Source organism: Trachurus japonicus, chromosome 2, assembly GCF_045865225.1.
Source record: "Trachurus japonicus isolate A0001 chromosome 2, Traja_1.0".
NCBI classification, from domain to species: domain Eukaryota; kingdom Metazoa; phylum Chordata; class Actinopteri; order Carangiformes; family Carangidae; genus Trachurus; species Trachurus japonicus.
In genome coordinates, this window is record NC_140908.1 from 7,712,059 (window position 1) to 7,733,017 (window position 20,959).

Sequence of the window (20,959 nt, forward strand, 5' to 3'; positions counted from 1 at the left end):
TAAGATCAGGCCTGGTAGGATCATATCACTACATTTGACTGTTTCTTAATAAAAGCGAACTTGCCTCGACAACTGCTGCTCCTCCTCCGCCTAACACACCTGTCACACCCCCACATGAAGGCTCCATGGATGAGGGAGGGACTTTTCTTTTTGTTTTGTGTGAGTGCCCACTGCCCAGCTACATTAATCATAAACACACTCCAACACCAAAACAACTCACCTGAATTACCAACTCCTCCCACCTGAACCATATTTGCTCTTTGAGAAACACACTCATTTCATTTAGAGGACTACAGAGAGCACGACTCACTGCAGGTAGGTTCACAATATTTACATGAGTGTACGAGGGAGTGTCTGTCTATGTAACATCTTTTTTTTTGCATCTGAATGAAACGCATTGACACAATGTATAGTTAGTTATACAATATAGTTAATGGGATGTCGTCCACTCAAAATATTGGAGGTTTTGTCTCGTTGCTCAAAGTTACGCTTACAACAGTGCAAACTGGGAACTACAAAAAGCTGAGTCATTCATGGTAAGCAGTTCTCCTGTGTGTGGCATCTGTCTCCCATTGTTGGGATAGTATTACTTCCATCATCCCCATGACCACACACACCACACCTGTATGACACAGCAAAATGTCACTGTGGTCAGATGACCAGGTTATCTTATCTTATGTTATAGTTGCTTGCAGTAGGGCTCCCAACTTTTAGCTTGACTGCTGTCCAAAGCAAGAGAAAACCATGCGGATCATGATTTGAACCCCTCCCTCTTGTCTCTGTGCTACAATAGAGGCGCTAAAGCACCTGTCTGTGATAAATGACCTACCTTTGGAAAAGAAAACCCCTATCCTCGTGGTGCTTTAGTTGCACAGTGGCAGCTGCACCATTGTTCCCCAATGACCTATGTTTAGAATGGACAGAATTACTTCTCTCTGCTGATGCTCCAATTACACTGTGTTGTTTAACTAGGATAATCTTTTACAACATACTAGGAGAGTTTCAGTGACAGTGAGTCAGTGTTGCCATTTGCAAGTCATTACTTAACTAAATAAGCTACTGTACTGATACTGATTATTTATCTAAGACAGTGTAGTTGAACCGAATGACACAGTGCAATTGGTGCTTTTTGATATCATCAATTATTAATGTTACAGGCTCAACTTGTTTTTATCCACACACGTTATTTGGTCTGGCAGTGTCTATTGGCTAAGCTGCTGCCTGCCAATGTGAGCACCGTTTTGACTGTGACCTGAAGCAGACTATGTCCTCAAATAAACCTTTGTTTTCCAAAAAAAAGTAATGTTAAACTAAGCAAACCAACAGACTGTTATTTCAGTAAATGTTCAACATAATAAAGTAAATCTTGTAATCAGTCAACGCTGCACACAGCTTCCAGGTTGAAAAACTATGTGTGTGTGTGTGTGTGTGTAGTTCCCCTATAGGTGTGCTTCCCCTCTTGCTACTATGGTGTGATGTCATTTGTGTTACAGCACAAGTGTTTTATTTGTGCTCCCCTATTTAGCTGCACAGACTTTGTGATTCCTGCCAAAGTTGACCACGGATGTTTCCAAACCTTTCTTGTGATCCAACCACATTGCTGAGGCAGCTACTTGGATTTGGCAAATGCAGTTTTCTGTCATCACCATGCGGGTAGGACTTGAGCCTGTTTTGATGGGTTGTTGGCAGGAGAATTAAACAGAATAACTGAAACCACTAACAAGGGCCCAGTCCCTGCCCCCCACCCACCCACCTACCCCAACAACAACACCGAACAGGCGCCAAGTTCCTCCTAGTTTCACTGTATGTCAATGAGACAAAGATGTACTTGACGCTACAATGTGTTTATCGACCATGTCATTGTACAAATCAGCTAAGGTAGCTGCAGGGGGGTGGGCAGACTAAAAAAGTTGGATAACAGAGAATTTATTGTTTTGTCGGTGAATAATGGAAATAGTATGTGGTGTCTTAACTTCGGACGTGCCAAAGATGCTATCTAGCTAGCTTTCATCATGGTTCACGTCATTCAGTGCTCTGATATGCACTTAATCATATCTTTGCAGTGACATGATGGATTATCTACCTAATGCTCACACTCGTTCCAGTGTCTTTCCACTATTGGTGCAGAATAACAGATGACCAAATCTTCATTGCCAACGAGCAGCTACATCATTGTCAGGGCTGTAGTCCAGAGTCCAGAGTCCCCCCTGAGTCCCCCAGTCCAGTCCCACCCAACCCAGTTTTTACACCAGCCCCCAAAAGGTCTGTAAAAAAATTCTTATAATTAGACTTATAATGCAACCCATCATTTACAGAGCTTTGTAATTTCATTTTACGAATCAGGTGCTGATAAAATACTTAGCAGATCCTCTGGCACTTAAATGTTGGCACAGTGGGAAAAAAAACTATGGGAACAAGGAAGGAAATCTATTATGTAACTTAATGAGCAAATTTATCAGGTTGAATGACTACAAGCAGTTGACAGGTGTTGTTTGTGTTCCTTAATGCATGAAGTAGGTGGAGGCTGGGAAGATTTGTCCCAGACTAGTTTTTGCAGAGTGTCGCTATTATAAAAATAAAATACAGAACACAACATACACATTATACACATCCTTATATGATAGCCTAAATGTTTTTCATGCCTTTGCCACAGAGCCAGGGATATATATTTTTGAGAAGATATAAAATATCTGCGCTTAAATTTATGCTTTTGGCTTAAAGCTGTCACATTTAAGAATCTTGATGCTAGTAAATGTCAGAAACATACAGAACACATACCAACACATCGTATTTTCACATCTCAACACTGTGCCAGCAAACTGGTTGGTCAGAGAGTCAAGGGGCCCCTCGACAAAATTCCCAGTGTGTCCCTCAAAGCCTGTTGACCGATGTGCTTAACCTCTTCGCATCCAAGTATGTACAATGGCCATCTATGGAATATAAAACGTGGCCAGTCAGCAAAGAATGCAAAGATAAAATAATCAAATAACCTTATAATGGAAGCGATGGCCTGTAATGATATAATTACATCGCAGGTACCCAACGACTTCGTCATGTGCGCAACAATGGGGATATGTGGGTTACTAGTCACCAATGATTAATCAAATTATTATTTTTGAGGGTTTAAAATAGCAGCTTCCATCCAGTGAATTCATTAACTTGCCTTCAAAGTTGGGCTCCCGCAGAGTTTCCTTCATGTCTTTAATTCTCCACAGGGATGAAAAACAGGAGTCTTTCTATTTGCTGTCAGTGGCGGTGGAGGGGCGGGGGGGCTTATTATTTGATGTTTTGAGATAATCCAGCGCTGCATTCCTCCCTGGGGCAACCTCAGCCCAGAGTGTGAAGGTCTGGGAGTCTCAACCAGAGTAGATGTTTAAATCACTGTGCAGCTGAGTAGTTGGTTGGAGGTTTGGCCGCCGCGCTCACTCAAGTGCTTTCTCTGCAAAATCTATCAGTTTATTGAGATACTTAAAAAGCTATAACTAGATTCCTAGTTCTCACACCGGCAAACCAAGATCTTAACATAGGTGGTTAGAAGACAGAAACCACTGTTGCTATTGCTGGAGGGTTGATGTCAAATGTAAAGTGACCCCACTTAGAAAAGTCCCATGATGTGATCTTGTAGCCCGTGGCTTCGGGCTCAGCGAGCAGCAGGAATTTGGGTTTGTTTAGCTTGCCTAGATTCGCCTGAGAGCTCGGTTCATCACAAAGCAAAGGCTGGACACGCGAGGGAGACGCAGGGTCGTACTCACTTTTCTGTAAAATGATCCGGACGAACAGGGTCTTAATTAATCCACCTCATTAAGGCGCTACGTTGGAGGCTTAGCGAGAATCCACGTCCACACAAACAGTGGTAAGTTCAGCACAAGGACAAGACAAGTGAGTCTTTTTCATGAGTTCAGTGTATGATCCTATCTGCATGGTTTTATCTATTTAATACCACTTAACAAGATGCTGTCCTCTCATGAATTCAGATGTATCAGGTTCATACAGTCAAGGCCAAGTCTTTCAAATAATATGTGGATATAATTACTTTGTAAGTAATGATTGGTATTCAGGATGCATGGCTTGCATGTATGGTGGATTATAAGTGGAATTCAGGATAGGAGGCTGTCAGTCTGTTTTTATGAATTTCATTCTTGGTGTATTTTGTGTATTTTGTCTGTTTTAGTTTCAGAAGTTGCTTTAAGCATGGTATGATGCTCCTTTTGTTCCATATTTGGGAAATATTTGCTCTGTTGCTGAGTCTCCGATGAGAATATTGGTGCCACTCTGATGCTGTGCAGCTGGAGCCAGGAGACGATTGGCTTTACATTAGAGTGGGAGTATAGGGCAAATAGCTCACTTGGCTTGGGATCCCTGGGGATCACCACAAACTATCCCACAAAGAGACACAAACTGGTGCAAAAACCCCTACAAAGAGATGCAAAGAAGCAAAAAGAGACCAAATGTCTGCTAGGAGATGCAAAAACAACCAGCACAGAACTACAAGGAGGAGACGCAAAACAACTATTAAGAGTTGCAAAAACACCACATAAAGAGAGAAAATATCTACAGAAAGATGCAAAATATCTTTCAAAGAAGCAAAAATGGTTTGCGGTCTCCGGCTGTTGTGTTTCATTTTGTGTGCCAGTGCCCAGGGGCCCGCTTTGTCACAGTCCATCCATGGTTAGCATGAACTGCCACAGACAGAAAGAGGAAATGTACTTCTATGTGTCAAAGTGTTGTGTTTCATAACGTGAAAAATAGCGATTTAGATACAGTAAGTCAAGGTTGTAAATCCCTCTCCTGGGGCTACCCAGTGTGGTTAAAAGACGTATGTAGGGAATTGCCGCTCAAAACATTCCCATAAAATCTCCAGGAAAGATTATCAGCACCAAATATATCGCCCACCGCAAGCCTCGTGGGAGCCCTGTGCTGTGTGGACATAAGGCCAGAGGTTACATTTAAATGACTCCTCTTTTACAAGGTATGTTTTTCACACAGGTTGAGGAGGAAGGGGGCTAAGCCACAGGAATGTTTACCAATTTAGGACATGGAAAGTGGAGTATAGGAAAGATGTAAGGAGGTAGAGGTCTGATGGCGACCACATCGGGGCCTCCTCTTCCAAAGGGTTCAAACAAGGCAAGGAGATCACTTCAATTTGTGTTTGACCTGAATATTAAGCCGCGTCTGGACTGAGTGCACAAAAAAACATTATTATTGTCCTCCAGATGCTGAATTACAGTCACCTTTCTGGTCTAATAGTTGGCAGACTGTAATCAAATAGATGGGCTTATGTTGTCAAACATTCACACTGCTGAAATGGGGCGTAAAACAGACAGATCAGTCTTTTAACATATTACGAAGATAATTTACTCAGGTCACATCACTTGATCCCTTGTTAAGTTTTGGCTCAGCTCTTCTTTAATAACTTGAATATGAACAGAAATCAAAGGATCACAGCAACTCTAATCCTGCGTTAAGTAGTGAGTTCGTGCAGACCTGTCACTGTAGACATGTGGCTGGCACCCAGGTTGGCAAGAAGTGTTAGGTATCTGATCATCACTATGGGATGGCACAGTGAACCTGAGACCTTGTACCTGTCAGATGATCTCTTTAACCAATCCCAAAACTTGCAGGCCTCAGATGTGCCTAGAGTTCAGGTTGATGTTTATTAAACTGCAGTAGTTTATTATCAACCCGGCTGGTGTATGATGCTTAATACAAACTGGTTACAACAGAAGGAAGATTGAATACTGGTGAGTGCAGCTTTCTCTCCACATACATCACCTGAGTTTGACTGTGTATTTTTGTGCACAATGAAGCCCTTGTCTTTACTGCATATGTGCAGTTTCAGCACCTCTTTCCTTGTGTGCTGTTTAGTTGTTGCACACATTTGCATGCATTGTTTACTTTGTTCCTGGTGACAGGAGCTGAACTTTCTCCTTTTTCGATAACACAATCTTACTTCCTATGACAACTTTTGAAAACCTTGCCAAGTTGTACAACAGGATAGAAGAGTTTCACGGCATCTACCACTGTATATCAGTGACCCACTGCCCTGGATGCCAGACACCAATAAAAGCAGCCGTAAAGCATGCGAAGACTGTTTGCAGCTATGCCTGGTCTGAGTTACACGCTGTGGCACCACATTTACAGGGGCTGCAGGTTTGTCAGGGGCAGAACAATGGTGACTGTATTGAAGGACATTTAACGCTGGGGGTTTATTTGGCCCCTGGGATGCAATGCAGAGTCTGGAGTCCAAAAGAAGATATGCATGTGTGTGTGTATGTGTGTGAAGTGCACACGTGTACTTGAAGAATTAGTGCATTGTATATGATTGTAAGACTTTTTACCATTTCCTGACTCTTGACCTTTGACTTCTTGATTTTCTTGGGGAATTTCTCGTTCTAATGAGGCAGAGTGAAGTGAATTGTGACATAAATATTAAGCTGTTTATAAGACATATATATTGTTCTATATGTTTTTTTCACAACTATTTTCTTAGCTTGATGTATGTCCAGATGGTACTAACAAGGTATGACTGCAACATTTGTATAGCTGCAGAACTTACATGTTCTTCTAATACAGATTCAACTCCACAACATGCAACAGTTGATATGTAATATATGGAGTGATGCCATTATTAGCTTTAGTTACTTTGGAGCTCCGGCCCAGCATCCTGTTGCACTGAGCATGCTGTATCAAACTTTTTCTCACAGTCTGTCAGCATGAACACTTCCTTAAATTGAACCTGACTTCAAGTAGGAGAGATTAAAAACAAGCGGCAGAGGTTTCACAATGAGTTTGTCTGCAGACGAGTAGAAACAGAACAAGTTTGCAGGGGTGAAATCCTACAGCTTATTGAGACAAATTAGAGACACATTTAATGTTCAAGCTTGAAATTTTCAATCAGATTTCTGTTCTGTTGCTAATTAGAGACTTGCCTTGTATGTTTATGCCAGCTTTGTTATGTTTTACACAGTTGAAGGTTTTCAGAAAGTTTATGGATTGTAATTAATAACAGGCTGAGACACAGGTATGCACTCCAACATACATCTACAGGCCAGAGTACAAGTCCTCCATTTTGTATGTGATTTATTCACAGGTAATGTAACCTAATATGTCAAAGCATTACAATACGATTTACTGAATGAAGTCCTTGGAGCGTAGCTTTTTTTTTTTTTTTTTTACTGTGGCTATAAATGCTCAGCTGAACGAGCACAGGCAATGACACAGCCCATTAAATGTACTGTGAGCTGCGTGAGGTGGCCTAACTGGTTAAGACGCCAGGACCATTAACAAGAGGGACTCCACAATGCAGCTAAAGGCTGGTGTTGTACTCAAAATTCAGCAATTATGTACATGCATAATAGAAAACAAAAATTGTGCTTTTAGATTTTTTGTTGAATAGGTTGATTGGTTGATCAGTTGCTTTGAGACTAATGTTAGTATAAAGGCTTCACAATAAACCATAAACCAATATTTACTTGCAAATAGAATACTGATTCAGTCAGGAACAGGAATGTATATGCAAATATAACTTTAAATATTTTTTTATTTGTGCTTTTTATATTATTATTCATTGCACTTCAGTTAATCTTCTATTCTTATGCATCTGTCTAAGAAATACAGTTGTAGGATGGGCTGTCCCCAAGTTGATGACATACAATTGAAGGAGGGGCCAGAGTGGCAGTAGAGCAGAAACACTGGACAGGAAGAGTGCGTTTCATAAACGGTGAAATTATGTCGTTGTGTTTTATTATATGAATAGTACCAAAGCAAATATGCATAATGCCACATGTGCTTATTAATAAAAGCTATTCAGCCCATAAACTATGGGTAATTTATTTATTTATTTATCAAAATAAAATAAATATTTAATAATTTTGAAAATGAGAAGAATTAAATAATACTGCAACGCCCATAATGCTTTGTGATATACTCTGTAACCTGTTCATTGCTGGTCAGTGCGAACCGAAAGCCCAAATATAGTTTCTGTTTGGAGCTGCCCCCCCTCGCACGCGGTTTGCTCCTCGCCGGAATAAACCATCAGACCACCGGGAGACGGGGGTGGTCGCGGTGTAGAGAACTACAGGAAACGTAGAGGTAGGCTGTGTAATGTCTAATTCTCTGCAAATTTGCCCTTTGATTGTGAATCAAACGAGGCTTAACGCAACAATTCAGGTGTAAATTGTCGTAGGTTTTTATTATAAAGCATCGTGAGACGTCCCCGCGCTTATATTCAATTGCGCATTGATAGCGGAACGGTATCCTGGCAGCGTTTCATGTAAGGAATCAAATGTGGGAATTAGAGACCACAACACCTACAGATTGCTCCTGTGTCGTTACAGTGTTGTTGCCTCCTCGTTTGTTGCCAGCGGTGCCATCAGTGACAGCGGAAAGGTGGCTTATGAAAGCGCTCGTTACATCAGTATTAGATGGTCACATGGCACAGCAGGGGACAATGTGGAGGAAGAGTGGGAGTGGGAGTGGGACTCAAGTTTCTCATGGTTATGTAAGATTATGTATCAGTTAAGAAGAAGTCACATCACACCCAAGCATGTGTGTACTGTGTCACAAAGAAATCCCCCCAATAAACAAAAACCAAAACGGTCCACATAAAACCATGGGAAGATCCAGGTTGAATGATAATACACAGAGACCCCTTGTGTAAACACTGTTGAAATATGATGCAGACTTGGAGGTGCAAAGACAGAAATATGATGCTTATTGAATAAATGATAAGTTTTATGCAACAACACTATGGAGGAGAAAAAGTTCTCATGCAGATTCATGTGCAAAAATGGGCCAAATTTAGACCTTGGGTGCTCTGCGGAGTACAGATAAAGAACACACACCCACGAGATGTGTGTCCTTGTGGCACATCGCAGATAAGTGAGGCAGCCAGACCAACTGTCAGAAAACACACCCGCATTCTGGCTATTCAGTCCCAGCTGCCGAGATGTGAGTGAACATTGCTTTAATTGTTTGTCCGTGTCCAACTTGACTCAGCAGCTATTCTTTTTTTTTTGCAGAGCATATCAATGTTTCGTATTGTTTTCTAACGTTTCCTCTGGATTCGTTGTGCTTCTTGTTTCTCAGGGGTGTATGCGTGTCTCTGCCCAAACCAGTCATGGTCGACCAGGTGCCTCCGCAGCAGGGGGACTCGCTGATGAACAAGTTCAGCCAGGAGAAGCTCCCCAATGGGACTGAAGCCCCCAAGGTTATTCTGCATGCCAGAGGCCAGTGGGCTAGTAAGGCTGAGTTCCTCCTGGCCGTGGCGGGGCAGATCATCGGCCTGGGCAACGTCTGGAGGTTCCCTTATCTCTGCTACAAAAATGGAGGAGGTAAAGCATGTGGGACAGCAGAGTAGGAGAGAAATATCCCTCTCTTCTCCCCCCTTTCTGTCCTTCATCTACCTTTATCTTTGCCTCTTCCTTGTTAAACCTGCTGATGTAAGTGTTTATATTTACATTTCCTAGTTTTTTACTGTTTTAGTTCATTTGGGAGGTGAATTTGCATAATAAAAAAAAAAGTAGTTTGTTTTATAACAGTATTGTTGTTAATTTGAGATTATTACTTGGCTATACAGTTCAAATTGCAATGGAAACCGTGAGTGGAGCCGAAATGTTCAAATTTTTGAATGAGTGTAATCATCACAAGTACAGCAACGTATATACATTTCATTTGTGTTTCCAGGTGTGTTCTTTGTACCTTACCTGTTGTTCCTGGTGCTTTGTGGCATCCCCCTGTTCCTCCTGGAGACCTCACTGGGACAGTACATGAGCCTGGGAGGCGTCAGCGCCTGGAGGTCCATCTGCCCATTGTTTGGAGGTAATCTTATCTAATTGTGTCTTGTGTAACAGAAGAAGAAGGAAAAGAAGAGCTCTCGCCTTTAAAAAGCTGCTACCAGGGAATGTAATGTATGTAGATGCTGTAGTGTAGAAAAAAACATATTTAATATGACTTAAAGAGAAAATAGAGGGTTAAAAAAAATTATCATACACAAGTTATTTATTCTCATAATGGCTTTTGTAAGTCAACATCTGACTTCCTCTCCTTTCTCCTCTACTTCCCCTCGTCTTTTTCCCTAATAGTCCTCAGCACTGGCACATGTATTCAAAGCATTCCTGTGTCCACATCAATACAAAACTCATATAAACAGTGTGTCCACAATCAGAGAATTTGGCGCTCTCTGCCAGCTGCATGTGTGCGCACTTCATATTGAATCTCAGCTTGTGTATTAAAACGCCTCAGGGGCGCAGGAGGCAACACACTCTTCTTGCCTGCCAATAGAAACACACACTTGAGGTTGAATGTCTTCCATGCTATCCTCCCAGCCAAACAAACCGTCACAGTTAAGCATTAACCTAACACACAATCACACCAGACGAACAAAACCTGGCCTCATCAATCAACAACGTGGTGTTTTTGTGTTTTTTTTTTCCAGAGAATCAAAAGGCTGTGTGTAGGTTTTTAAGTTGTGCACATGATGCTGTATAATCCAAACCCCCTCAGGACTGGAAGCTGATTCAGACACTAAAACAAATACTCCTGCACAGATTCCACGTGTTTACACATTTGATTTGATTATCATACTGGACTTTGATCCTTCAGTCTGCCTGGCTGTGTTATTTATAGATGTAAACAGCGGCGGTCATTATCCAAGTGGCACACGGAGCAGAGTAGATACTGTAAATCTGTTGACAGAGTGAACCATGATTGGTTAATGCTAAGTTAAGTGGCTACAGAAGACAAGCAATAAAAACTGAAATTATATTTTTGTTTTGTTTTCACATGACCTCACTTATCTGCTACAAGGGCCAAGGGCCAAGGATGAGCTATCGGGCCCCTTTTCCTCCCAGTCTTTATGCAGGCAACATATGTTCTCCTTATGCAGGAATGTCCCTTGGACTTTATCATTTACTTAAACATGTGCAACCTAAAAGCTCCAAATGGAAAAAAATGTTTTCATTCATACCACATGATCTCTTATGACATGGAAAACCTGACACACTTATGAAGATCATGTGAGTGATATCATCAGATCTGCTGCTGAGTGGACCTTGTGGGGAGATTGTTGGGACTTCAGGGCAGTGCTTTGTCTGGCAGAATAGTTTCAGTGTTTGCTCAAGGACACTTCAGCAGGGTGGAGCTATAGCGCACATAGACACATAGATCCGTCAGAAGCAGAATGTATCACTGATGATGGATCGAAGTTTAAGCGACTTCACCGACCTTCTATTGGCTGTGTTTTGTAGATGGTCAGATAATGAAAGGCTTCTGTTGGAATTTCTCACGGGTTTGTGTATTTAATGTTGTATGATCAGATAAAGGCCTGAATTTCATTAGAGGATGCTACAAACAGCTATTTGTCTATGCAAACAGCCTACGCTCTCTAACCCACTCAGGGCCTCATAAGACCATCATTCATTCCTAATGAAGATGCACTGGATGTGGGCTGCAAGTCGAGTGTCTCAGTAAATGGATGCTTTCATATGAAACTCGAGAGACTTGGAACAGCCTGTGGATAGTTGTGCATGAATGCTTTGATGACACAAACACAACAATGAGGAGCTGCTTGTCTGAAGCATCACACCCCGTCTCTAACTGTCTGTCTGTCTGTCTGTCTGTCTGTCTGTCTGTCTGTCTGTCTGTCTGTCTGTCTGTCTGTCTGTCTGTCTGTCTGTCTGTCTGTCTGTCTGTCTGTCTGTCTGTCTGTCTGTCTGTCTGTCCTTCATGTCTGCAGGTCTCGGTTATGCCAGTCAGGTGATGATCCTGCACGGCTGCGTCTACTACATCGTCATCCTGGCCTGGGCTCTCTTCTACCTGTCCCACAGCTTCCAGTCAGAGCTGCCGTGGTCACACTGTAACAACACATGGAACACCAGTCAGTAAAGATAGGAAATTATTAATTCAGCCATTTGGTGCTGCTTGGTAAAAGTTTAAATGATATAACTCGGGTCTATTGTGTGTTTGTGTGTGCCTGCAGATGCATGTGTGTTGTTTGACCACCAAAACCAGACAGCCAATGTGAGCGGCCTGCCGGAGAACGCCTCTTCCTCCGTCATGGAGTTCTGGGAGTGAGTGCCTCCGTTTTTTCAGGATAATTGTCATGCAGTCCGGAATACCTCCTGGTGTAAGGCATTAACAGCAGTGTGTACGTGTGTGTTTGTGTGTGCGGTGTAGACGAGAGGTGCTCCAGCTCTCCAGCAATTTGGACGAGCTGGGTCCAATCAACTGGAAGCTGGCTCTGTGTCTGGCCTGCGTCTGGCTCATCTGCTACTTCTGCGTCTGGAAGGGGGTCAAGTCCACCGGAAAGGTGAGCGAAAAGAAAAACACAAACAGCACACAGCGTGATGCCTTCACTGACCTCCACTGCGCGTCTGGGAACTGTTTTTGTCTTTTTCTGTTGCTAAACCTTTTGAAACAAATGAATCATTTCCAGCCTTCAGGATTCCTGAGTGGTTGCGAGGATAGAAACAGAACATAAATCTTCTTATAATTTAAGAGACTAAGCAGTGCAGTCATTTTATTTTGTGTGTCACCACCACCATCTGTCAACAGGTTTAATTCTCCAACTTTCCAGGGTTCCCTCTCACCCCTGTTTGAGGACATCACAGACATGTCCTCCCTGTTTTCTCTGTCTCTGTGCCGTCTTGACCACATCCCAGCGTGCTGTGTGTACATTGTAGGTGGTGTACCTGACGGCCACCTTCCCATATGTCATGCTGTTTGTGCTGCTGGTGCGTGGTGCCACGCTGCCGGGAGCCACCAAGGGAATCATCTACTACCTCAAACCCAACCACACTCGCCTGGCAGACCCACAGGTATAAACACACACATTCACACTTCAGATGGCTGCGCAGCAAGAAATCCTCCTGTTATCCTTGAAGTCATTCATTCAGGTGATGCTACAGCTCCTATAAGTCACACATTCACATTCACATTCACGTGTCATTCTCTTTCTGTCTGAAGGTATGGATGGATGCAGGCACCCAGATATTCTTCTCTTATGGGATCTGCTTGGGAAGTCTCACAGCCTTGGGAAGTTACAACAAATACAACAACAACTGCTATAAGTGAGACACTTGGTCACACACACACAACCACACGACATCACACTCCTGTAGGCTCCGCTTCAGACAAAACCATGTTCACTTGAAATGTAAAACGTGAGCTCCTGCTGGTCAGATGGCTTCCAGAAGGAATGGCTGGAATGGACAGAGAAAACACACTGATACAGCCACACCTTAAAGCAAAGCCCTGCTTGCCATGTTTCCCACAGTCTAGGACTCACACACACATACACACATACACACACACACACAGAGCCAAGCACTTAACTCTTGGAGTAAGAGGCCACAGCTCCACAATAAAAGGCCAGAAACCAGGATCAGGACCTCAATGTCTGTCCTGCTTCCCTGATATTTTTCTCATTTTCTCAAGTTCAAGTTGTCTCATAATGTTAAAGTCATTTCCGTCTGTGTGTGTGTGTTTGTGTGTGTCCTTCCAGGGACTCTTTCCTGCTCTGCCTCCTGAACAGCGGCACCAGTTTCCTGGCTGGTTTCGCCATCTTCTCTGTGCTGGGCTTCATGGCTGAGGAGCAGGGAGTGGACATCAGCACTGTGGCCCAATCAGGTGAGAGCAAGAAGAAAAGACACTAGGTTTCTTTTTTTTTATCAGTCTCAACCGAGCTTTCCACTTGTTTTTCTTTTTCCTTTTTTTATTTAACTTTTCTTTCTGCACTGCACTTTCTTTGTTTAAGAGAAACACTATTTCATTTCTCTGTACTTGACATAAACAGGTCTAAATCTACCAACAAAACAAGACTGAACCAACTGGTGATATTCTATATTTATCTTTTTCTCATCTAATCCCATGAACAGACCAAAACCAACAGTAAATTGATTTTACTGACAAGTCTGTGTAGCCAGCTCCTGAAATATCTTACAGAGCACCATTGTTGTCCGGAGACAATCTATATTAATCCGCGTCTGAAAATAGTTCCAAACAAATGCACTGTTTACTCCTTTAACATGTGCTAAAAACGACAGTGCCCCGCTGTTTAAGGAAATTACCTAACCCTTTAAAAAAGTTGTATCAGGTGTAATTAATTATATGTGACTTAAACAAGGATGAACGGCCTCCTGGAAAAGAGAGGGGAGTTGGAAAATCTTAAGAGACAAACAAAAACATCCGTAGTTTTTGCTCTTCTTATGTAAATTGTCGTCATACTTGGTCCCGTTCTTTATTCTTACATAATGTGATAAGAATAAGAAATGAGATTTGACTGGATCAGCAGAATCAGAATCCATAAAATTAATCCAGTGTCCAGCTGTGTGTGTTATGAGTTGTGGTGGTCTTGTCCTCTCAGGGCCGGGCCTGGCCTTCATCGCCTACCCCAGAGCTGTCGCCATGATGCCTTTCCCCCAACTCTGGGCCGTCTGCTTCTTCCTCATGATCATCATGCTGGGCCTGGACACACAGGTGGATTCACACACACACAAACACACACACATGGAGTGGTTTTGATGGATTACTCCTAATGGAACTGGTGCGTAATGTGTCGTATGAAGTCCAGCTGACAGCACTCACGTTGACCCTGTCTGTCCTCCTCCGTCTCCCAGTTTGTGAGCCTGGAGGCCCTGATGACGTCGGTGACTGACCTGTACCCTCACCTGATCAGACGAGGTCACCGCCGAGAGCTGCTGCTGCTGTTTGTCTGCGTCGTCTGCTTCCTGATAGGACTGGTCATGGTCACGCCGGTGAGGTCACGCTCAGGACGCGTGCATGTGTGTGTGTGTGATGATCTTCCAGTCTGGTTGGTATTCATAATAATAATGGGTTTTTTTCTGTTTTGTGTGGATGTTGTTTGCGATGCAGGGAGGCCTGTACGTGTTCCAGATCTATGACCACTTCTCCTGCAGCGGAGCCAGCCTGCTGCTTCTGTCCATCTTCCAGTCGCTGGCCATCGGCTGGATCTACGGTACCAACCTCTATCTTTCCTTTTCATTCTTTCACTTGTTTCTGCGCCTGCCTCTCCTTTTTTTCTTTTGTCCTGACTGCTTCTTTAATCTTAGACCAATTTAACACACAGAGATTATCCAAGCAGCCCATTCTCCTCCATGTCTGAATTTAATTACCCTCTGTTGGAGCTCATTAGTCAAGACAATAGGACTCCACAATCTGCCAAATTACAAAAGGCCTAAATAAATATATTTCTATTGAAAATATAAAAAAGGAACAGCACAAACACTTTTTTAAATCACTAAAGAAACCACAATCTGATAAACACACGGCCCTCCAGTCCACTTCCTCCCCTCCTTCTGCATTCCACTTGGAGTCAGTAGACAGTATATTAACATGGCTGCAGCTACCCACTGTTGTAAGGAGACTGGCTCCTAGCCAGGCCCCTGTCTGTCTCCTCCGGGCCCTAAATCAGCCCCCGGGCCCCGTCGCCTCTTAGTCTCAGTCTGGCGGCCCCCAGGAAACCCTTGTCCCAGCCAGACCCGAGGCTCTAAAGCATTTACAAAAACATTATCTAAGTGTGAGATGGGTGGATGTACGCACATCAACCCCCTACGTTGCTGCTGCAGTAACACTATTAGCCTTCTGTTTGGCAAATAATTAAGAGCCATAAACCGTCTGAAATGTTAAAAAGAGTTACGTCATTGTAGATGATAACAAATAAGTGTCAGCGTCTGTTAACAGAGTGTGTGTGTATGTTAGTGTGAGTGGGTGCATATGAATGCCAAGGGAAGTCTGTTTTTACGGCTCTCCCAGCAGTAGGTGAGCGCAGCAGCAGAGTGGAGGAGAGGGGCTTTAAGTGGACTGGGTAACACAGGGGTCAGGACTCCACTGGACCTTCCTCCCTCTTTTTATAACTGTGGGATTTCACAGGTTTTTAAGGACTCTCACTTACACTAAGACTTTTCTGTCAGTGGTCACATGGTCCTGAAGGAGTTAGGAAATAAACCCAGGGCCCAGATGTTGATGTGAACTGAGGCTTTATCTGTACACTGTTTAGATTATTTCACAGTTACATTTCCCTTTGACACTACAGGGTATTTCTTACTGTCAAATATTAATAATTCTGAAAAAAAAATCTCTTTCAGCGTGGCTCTTACTTGTGTTGTTATGAGTGTTGTTGTGATAACATTTAATTAACCAACTTAGCAGAGATCTGGTGTCATGGAAACATCACAAACTGTCAATTAGATCTGTTTATGAAACTTCCTGTTCTGCTGCCATTCCATAAAATAATGTTTTTTATTCATTCTTGTAGTATTTTCCTTTATAGTGGTGAATAGTACCACATAAAAAAAATTCTAACCCACGCTGGTCATCACCACCAAAAACAACAAGCCAAGTCATAAACCCAACCATGATGTCAAACCCCACCACAACCCCTCACGCTGCTCTCGTTTTGGCCACAGGAGCCGACCGGTTCAGCGCCAACATCAGGGATATGACCGGCCACAGCCCCCTGCCTGTCTTCAAGCTGTGCTGGAAATACTTGACCCCAGCTGTGTGCACTGTGAGTGACCCCTCCCTGCCGACCTGCTTTCACACTGTCGCTGCGAAACAGTACACGTATAAACGCATGTTTGGGATTTCATACAAGTTCCCCCCTGCTGTCTGTCAACCAGTCAACACGTGTCCATCAACGTGTCTGAATTTGTATGTTGTACCATGTACCAGCTAACTCCACAAGCACACAGATCATTCATATGGCCCATTGCTATAATCCCTATAGAGACAGAGTTGTTTTCAAGGTAAATTCATGCAAAACTGCTGATGTGAGTTCCCGTCGGGGGCAGTTTTTTGGCAAGAAGTCTCTGCATTTACCTCTAAAACAACTCTGTCTGGTAACGTTCTGTTATTATCTCATAGCGTGGTGAATGTGCAGGTCACAACTTGTCCACCAGAGCGTTTTGGAGTTGTTGGATTATGTATTTGATGAGTTTGATTAGGGAAACCAAGAAATCCCATTAGCCTCTGTAGCGTAGCTCTGAGCAGCTCACGGCTCTGCTCCGCCGTTCTAAAAATAGCTTGCATCGACAATTAAAGGTAACGAACCTACTCCTAAAACTATAGTGATTATGGCAATGGGCCAACTTGCCAAAATGTTGAAATATCCCTTTAACTGTAGAGTTGAACAGGAAACAACATACACATCAAGTCATGTAATATTTGTTATTTTTGCCATGAAATGCATCAGATATGTAGTTTTTAGGTAGTTTTTGAGGTCAGCTCACCGACAGTCCTCTCTGTCTTCTTCAGGCTACCTTTGTGTTCTCTTTGGTGCGTTGGTCTCCGTTGAGCCTGGGGAAAGGCCTGGTGGCTCCAGCCTGGGCCACCACACTGGGCTGGCTCCTCACCTTCTCCTCCGTCTCTCTGCTTCCAATCTGGGCCGTTTACGCCCTGGCCACCACACCGGGAACTCTACCTCAGGTTACACCACCTCTCTCTTCACTCCATTTCATATCATGTGTTGTTGATAATGTATCAAAGACATATAAACAGAAGAAAATATGAAAAATACCAAAAAAAAACAAAACAAGAGTGATAAAAATCTTGAGATGTTAAAGCGCTTTACTAACTGTGACCTTTGACCCTGCAGCGCTTCCAGCGTCTGTGCAGTCCTGCCAAAATCTCTTCAGCGGCCTTCAACCACTTCCACACCAACGGCTCAGGGCACCTCTACAGCCCCGCACTGCCTCTCACTGAGAAGCCAAAGGAGCCCGTCGTCGACATCGTCCAGGACCACATGACTTGATGATGTCGACATCTTGCGATGCTGTAACGTTGGATGCTGCTCAGCCAATCAGGTGTCAGGGAGGGGAGAGGAGAGTCGGGGGTTAGAGGTAGAGCTGCTTGATCCCAATTAAGGGGCTGGATCCTGGTTAGTCTTTTATTATAAACTGAAAACATCCGACTCTTAGGATCCTTCACTTGTTGCCTTTTGACCTGAGTTTGGAGCTGTGTCCTCAGCAGCCAACAGTATCACACACGTATCACACATTTAGTTTAGTTTTGGAGGTTTTCATTTAGCGTTATCTTTGATGTGAGATCATCATGTCATTTTTACTTGATTTGCATTTATATGGTGATCCTGAAGGAGAAGGTGGAATATACTACCTATAAGATCTCCACTCACTTACTCTCTGACTTCTGAGTGGACATCTTATGGCATGTAAACGTGTTAATAACTACAGTAAGAATTCAAATGCTCACACAGTATTTATCTGTAAAACATGCACTTGATTAAAACAATGCATATCACTGGTAGCAACTTACAAGCAGTCTGTCGCTCTCTGAAGTTAGATGGTTTAGGCTCAGCGTCCTATAAAGGGTCCAGCTCTGGATAGGGATACAATCCAGAACAATCCAGAATCCGTACCAGAGTACACACTCCTTCATCTTAAGAATTTGATCTGCTTAATCTCCAGCTGTTTTTTTTTATTTCTATTTATCCGTTTCATCACTGTACTATTCGTGGACCATTCGATCACAGCCTCGTTGGCCGCCTTCTGTCACCGTTACAGCCTACAACTCTGCTCTCTGTGAGAGATCAGTGCGGGTATTAGCATGTGTCCTTAGGTTTGATTGTCCATGTGATATTTCTTTGATATTATGTTTAGGTGCAGGTTTCATCTGAAATGACTCTATGAGTCAAGCGTGTTTTATACGGTGAACCGCCTCTTGCCTCTGTGAATGACATGTTGTGGAGTTCAAATAGATCATGTGACGCCTTACACCCAGAACAAGTGGCACTAGTGCTGCTTTTTACTGCCAATGTATAAAGATCTCAACATGATGTCATGGTTAATTCTCTCATCACTGACAAACTGAAATGTGCATTTACTGTTTTCATTCATTATACGTACTGTATCTGTCTTTGGAAAAAGGCAGGGAAGTTGTTGATAGTACTTATACTTCTCTCAAATGTTCAAGCGCAGTTTCTGCTTTGCACTATACCAAAAAATATCTCATATAAAGCTGAGAAACATGCAATCAAAGTATTTGAATCAGCATACATTAATACAATATTACAAAAATGCTGCTGCCGCTGCTGCTGCTGTTGTGTAGACAAACTGATGTTTACTTTGTGCACCAAATGTTGATCTTTAAATGTTAGACTTTATAAAGAAACAAACTTTATATTCAAACTGCAAAATAACTACTCCAGTGTGATATGTGCAGGAGAAGTAGATATGATTAAATTACACTATGCAGTGTAGGGATGTTTATATTTTTCAAAAGAAGATACAGTATGTGACTGTTCATAAAAAAAATGGGTTAAATTCCTAATGTTTCCTCTGTGTATCACTCATGGTACTGTCACTACATACTTTTACAGTGTCTGACAAGATATTTTGAAGAATTTACTTGTTTCTTTTTGTAATCATTGTGATTTCTCAGTGGAAGAAAATCACTATTGACTCTTTGTACTTGCAAGTCGAGGACAGCGTGTTCCCTTCACTGGGAGGATTTCAGTAATTAGATGCTAGTGCGATGTTTTAAATATGTTAAATAAATGACTTAAAAGTTCTTAGTGCAAACTTGAAGCTGCTGTTTTTCCATCCTGGAACAGAGTTTGTTTGTTTTAAATCCTTAGTAATTTTCCCTCTGAGATTAATTTAAGTGTTAAACCCATCTGGTGTCTTTTCAAAGGCTTTAATTCACTTCAGCTTGATCCAAGTGTGTTGTCATCTCTGTTTACAGGTGTGTACTGGTGCTTCTTTATATGAAAATGAGTTGCTTTACTTGTGTGTGTATCCTTATTTTCTTTTCTAAATGAACATATACATACATGGTGTATAAAAGTTGGCGTTGACTGTGTTCATTTTCCTTATTGCATATGTGTGTGTGTGTGTTTGCATATGTGCTGGTGTGTGTTTTTGTTCCCTCCAACAGACACGTGGTCGAGCCTGCCTGTCACTCGGGAGATGATGCTCTCTCTCCCTCTGCGCCATGGTAACAGATGCCGAGAACACACCTGGTTTCTACGCAGAGAGAAAGGAAGATGGGAAAGGAAGGAAAGAAAAGAGATCGGCCATCACAAGAGCAGTAAAGTGTTTGTTGTTCCCTTTATCTGCATTTTCATCCTGATGGGAATTAATGCTTTAACATCCACAAAGCGATAGAGGAAAAGGATGGGGATGGAGTGTGTGTGTGTGTGTGTGTGTGTGTGTGTGTTTGTGTGCACAGAGGAGGAGAGGGAGTCATGGAGACTAAAGAGGGAGGGAGGGGAGCAGCACTGGGGGGGGGGCGGATTCTGACACCACCACTTAGATGGAGCCTGGCGGTTATGTAAAAGGCTCGGCTTGTCAATTAACCATATTGGATTCCCTCCCCTCCCAGCCGCCGTAGGAAGTGGGCCGGTCCCACACACACGTGGCTCGGCACGCGGGGTTCACACACACACACACACCATTTGTTTTGGTGACGTGCTATACTGTATACAGCCTACTTTGCACGTGTGATCCGGGTTACTGTGTAATTGTGTGTGTGTGTGTGTGGATAACGGGGGCGGTTTATGTCCATATGGATGCTTTGGCATACATCTCACTTTCAGATGATGGCGGATTAAAAATGATCCAATGGGCTGAGTGTGTAAGACTCAAAGAGGAGAGAGGAAGAGGGAGGGAGTGGAGGACATTGTAGGGATGAGAGCCAAAGCCTGTGTGTGTGTGTGTGTGTGTGTGTGTGTGTTGGTTGTGTATGTGTATGGCATTGAAAGATGCTGTGGAAAGTTGCCTAATTTTCCCCGGGGGCTCGGTGCCACCACTTTGCAGCTGCAGCACTTTTCACCACATGTATTAACAATCTTTTTGTGCACATTATTTTAGGATTGGGATAAACTCAACACACTTGTTTTACTTGTCTCGACACCTTCAAGGACACACAAGCACCGACACTTCGTCTTGACATCACACTGTCCTGATCAAATCAAACATCCTCCCTC

At 42.9% G+C, this 20,959-nt stretch overlaps 2 protein-coding genes across 3 annotated transcripts in view; both read left to right on the forward strand.

Moving 5' to 3' along the window:
• The window catches only part of cyyr1 (cysteine/tyrosine-rich 1), a 202,762-nt gene that overhangs the window by 145,513 nt on the left and 36,290 nt on the right, over positions 1-20,959 (forward strand). The window lies entirely within an intron of this gene.
• On the forward strand, positions 7,989-19,542 carry LOC146990702 (sodium- and chloride-dependent GABA transporter 2-like). 2 transcript variants are annotated; one of them, XM_085797565.1, is made up of 15 exons: positions 7,989-8,091; positions 9,088-9,332; positions 9,685-9,819; positions 11,735-11,875; positions 11,978-12,068; positions 12,175-12,307; positions 12,681-12,815; positions 12,964-13,067; positions 13,502-13,626; positions 14,363-14,475; positions 14,616-14,753; positions 14,872-14,974; positions 16,425-16,525; positions 17,272-17,442; positions 17,612-19,542. In XM_085797565.1, exons 2-15 carry the CDS (start codon positions 9,119-9,121, stop codon positions 17,765-17,767), a joined length of 1,860 nt encoding a protein of 619 aa, XP_085653691.1. In that variant the 5' UTR covers positions 7,989-8,091; positions 9,088-9,118; the 3' UTR covers positions 17,768-19,542. The 2 variants fall into 2 exon arrangements, with proteins under 2 accessions (XP_085653691.1, XP_085653681.1); XM_085797555.1 differs by lacking the exon at positions 7,989-8,091 and adding an exon at positions 8,888-8,949.

Coding starts and splice junctions, on each gene's coding strand:
- LOC146990702 (XM_085797555.1), top strand. Junction 9,820..11,734: donor CATCTGCCCATTGTTTGGAG/GTAATCTTATCT, acceptor TCATGTCTGCAG/GTCTCGGTTATGCCAGTCAG. Junction 13,068..13,501: donor TACAACAACAACTGCTATAA/GTGAGACACTTG, acceptor GTGTCCTTCCAG/GGACTCTTTCCTGCTCTGCC.